Source organism: Oryzias melastigma, linkage group LG2 (genome assembly GCF_002922805.2).
Source record: "Oryzias melastigma strain HK-1 linkage group LG2, ASM292280v2, whole genome shotgun sequence".
Lineage (NCBI taxonomy): Eukaryota > Metazoa > Chordata > Actinopteri > Beloniformes > Adrianichthyidae > Oryzias > Oryzias melastigma.
In genome coordinates, this window is record NC_050513.1 from 16,112,026 (window position 1) to 16,114,837 (window position 2,812).

The 2,812-nt window shown below is 40.3% G+C and overlaps 1 protein-coding gene and 1 long non-coding RNA gene across 2 annotated transcripts in view; one reads left to right on the top strand and one right to left on the bottom strand.

Moving 5' to 3' along the window:
- The window catches only part of LOC112156737 (zinc finger protein GLI2), an 83,848-nt gene that overhangs the window by 70,702 nt on the left and 10,334 nt on the right, over positions 1–2,812 (top strand). Inside the window, exon 9 of the mRNA XM_024289058.2 lies at positions 2,432–2,572. Within this exon, the coding sequence (XP_024144826.1) occupies positions 2,432–2,572 (141 nt within the window). The remainder of the gene's footprint in view (positions 1–2,431; positions 2,573–2,812) is intronic.
- Positions 1–2,812, bottom strand: part of LOC118599571 — an 81,491-nt gene that overhangs the window by 62,774 nt on the left and 15,905 nt on the right. The gene's annotated exons all lie outside the window — the stretch shown is intronic.

The following is a 2,812-nucleotide window of genomic DNA, read 5'->3' on the forward strand; positions in this document are numbered from 1 at the left end:
AAAAAAAAAAAAAAAAAAAAAAACGGGCGGGTCTCTGACAAGAATGTGTGTTTAACTGCTGTGAGACCACCAAAAAAAAGACGTTCTGATTTGGAGAACAGGCAACTTCTGTCACAAAATAAAACCATTAATAAAAATGAAGAGCAAAAAAATTTTAGTCTATATTTTAAGATGTAGACTTTATGAAGAAGTAGTCAATTCAAATTTAACTTTATTTATATAATGCAAATTTTACATAAATAAATAAATAAATAATAAAAATATATTGTACTTAGTAAGATTACTATCTGATTTATAATCTGTTAATATCTGTTGCTTTTTATCATCTTGTTTTTTGAGCTATGGTAACAAATCATTGTCCCTGTTATGAGATCAATTAAAGTTAGTTCCATCTGTCCATCCATCCATCATCCGTTCATCCATCCGTCCGTCGTCCGTTTATCTATTCGTCTGTCCATTCATCGTCCGTTTATCTATTCGTATGTCCATCTATCCGTCGTCCGTTTATCTATTCGTCTGTCCATTCATCGTCCGTTTATCTATCCGTCTGTCTATCTATCCGTCGTCCGTTTATCTATTCGTCTGTCCATCAATCCGTCGTCCGTTTATCTATTCGTCTGTCCATCCGTCGTCCGTTTATCTATCCGTCTGTCTATCTATCCGTCGTCCGTTTATCTATTCGTCTGTCCATCCATCCGTCGTCCGTTTATCTATTCGTCTGTCCATCCATCGTCCGTTTATATATTCGTCTGTCCATCCGTCGTCCGTTTATCTATTCGTCTGTCCATCCATCCGTCGTCCGTTTATCTATTCGTATGTCCATCCAACCGCCGTCCGTTTATCTATCCGTCTGTCCATCCATCCGTCGTCCGTTTATCTATTCGTCTGTCCATCCGCCGTCCGTTTATCTATTCGTCTGTCCATCCATCGCCCGTTTATCTATTCGTCTGTCCATCCATCCATCCGTATAGTCATCCATCTATACATCCACCCATCAATTCCTTGATCATATGTTGATCCATCCATCTTCCATTCATCGATCTATTTGTCCATCCATCGTCCATTTATCAGTCTTCTGTCCATCCATCCATCGTCCATTTGTCCATTCTGTTGGTTGGTCCGTCTGTCCATCCATCTTCCCGTCCATCCATTTGTCCATTTGTCTGTCTATCCATCCATTTGTCCATTCGTCTGTCTATCCATCCATCCATTTGGTCATCCATCCAAAATCAATTATTTTAATCTTCTGTCCATCTGTTTGTCCGTCTGTACATACATCTACTAATCCATTTGTTGATCCGTCCATCGTCCATTTGTCCATTCGTCCATCATCTGTCAATTCATCCATTTGTCCATCCATCCATCACCCTTTTCTTCCAATCTTCTTTTCATCCATTCATTCGTCCATTTGTCCATCTACTTGTCTGCCTGTCTATCCATCTACCCATCTATTCGTCCATTTGTTGATCCATCCATTTGTCTGTCTATCCGTCCATCAAAGTTTCCTATGCAAATGTTTATTCTGAAAAAATGTTTTTTTATTCTGAAAGATTTTCAGCTTTTCCCTAGTTTTTCTCTTTCTCGTAGAATAGACATACCTCAAAAAAAAAAATATATATATATATATATATATATATATACACACAGTTTAGCTTTACCCTTGTTGAGTGTACACTTCAGAAGGAAAAAGATTTAAGAAATTGTGTTTAAAAGAAACAAGTTTTCCATAGAAGAAAATGATTTAACCCTTTATTTTGGTTGTTTTATTTTTTTCACCATCTATAAACACTATTTATTGCCGTTTACACAACTGTTCTACTGTAATTGTGATGTGGAAGCTTTGTGTTGTTATGCAACTCTTTCTGTAATGTGTTGCTTATTGGCACAAAGCTGATATGAAAAGCTGCATCAGAATCAGCTGAATCACGCTGATCATGAAACTTGTTGATGAGTAACTGCTTTGTCAGCAGCAGCTCCTCTGTCAGAAGGTTACAGTTTCAGTTATATATTTGATTAAGTTTGTTTTTTTTTTTTAAGAATACATTTCCATTTAGATGTGCAAAAATATCAGATAAGAATCAAATGAAATCCTCTGGGAGACATTACTTTTGAAAACCGTCTCTGTACGACAACCAGCTCTCCGCCTCAGACTCGGCCTGTTAGATTCACGCTGCTAAATTAGACGGTAACCCAACATCGCAAACAAAAGCCACGAGTGTGCGTTTGTGGGGCATCTTGTCAAAACAAACTCCGCTCCGGCTTTTCAACTTCCCCGAACAGGTTTGCACTTTCATCTATAATTTAGCGACAGCTCTAAAAAACATGTCATCAACCAGCTGTGATTTAGTGAACTCCAACACGCCCCGGAGAGGAAGAGGATTAGGAAGAAAATGAATCTCTTTAAAAATGTGTTGATCTGGACGTTCTGCAGAACCACCAAAGCAGCTTGTTGGACCTGAAGGACGACGTGGACAGAGACGAGTACAAGCAGGAGCCCGAGGCGGTCTACGAGACCAACTGTCACTGGGAAGGCTGCAGCAAGGAGTACGACACGCAGGACCAGCTCGTGCACGTGAGTGTGGAGTGTTCACGAGAAACTCCAAAATCTCCGACACCTCCAAAAGGAGGGGGGCCTCGGTTCACGTCCCTCCTCACGCTGAGGGGTTCTGCCGACCTTTCACAGCCTTCATCACAGCTTCACTCTTCCCCATCACAACAGGCAGAGTCTTGGTTAAAAGCTTCTGAAGCATTCCTGCTCTCCACTGGAGCAGAGAGGGAAAAGAAGCAGCGAGGCAAGGGGGGATTAACGTTT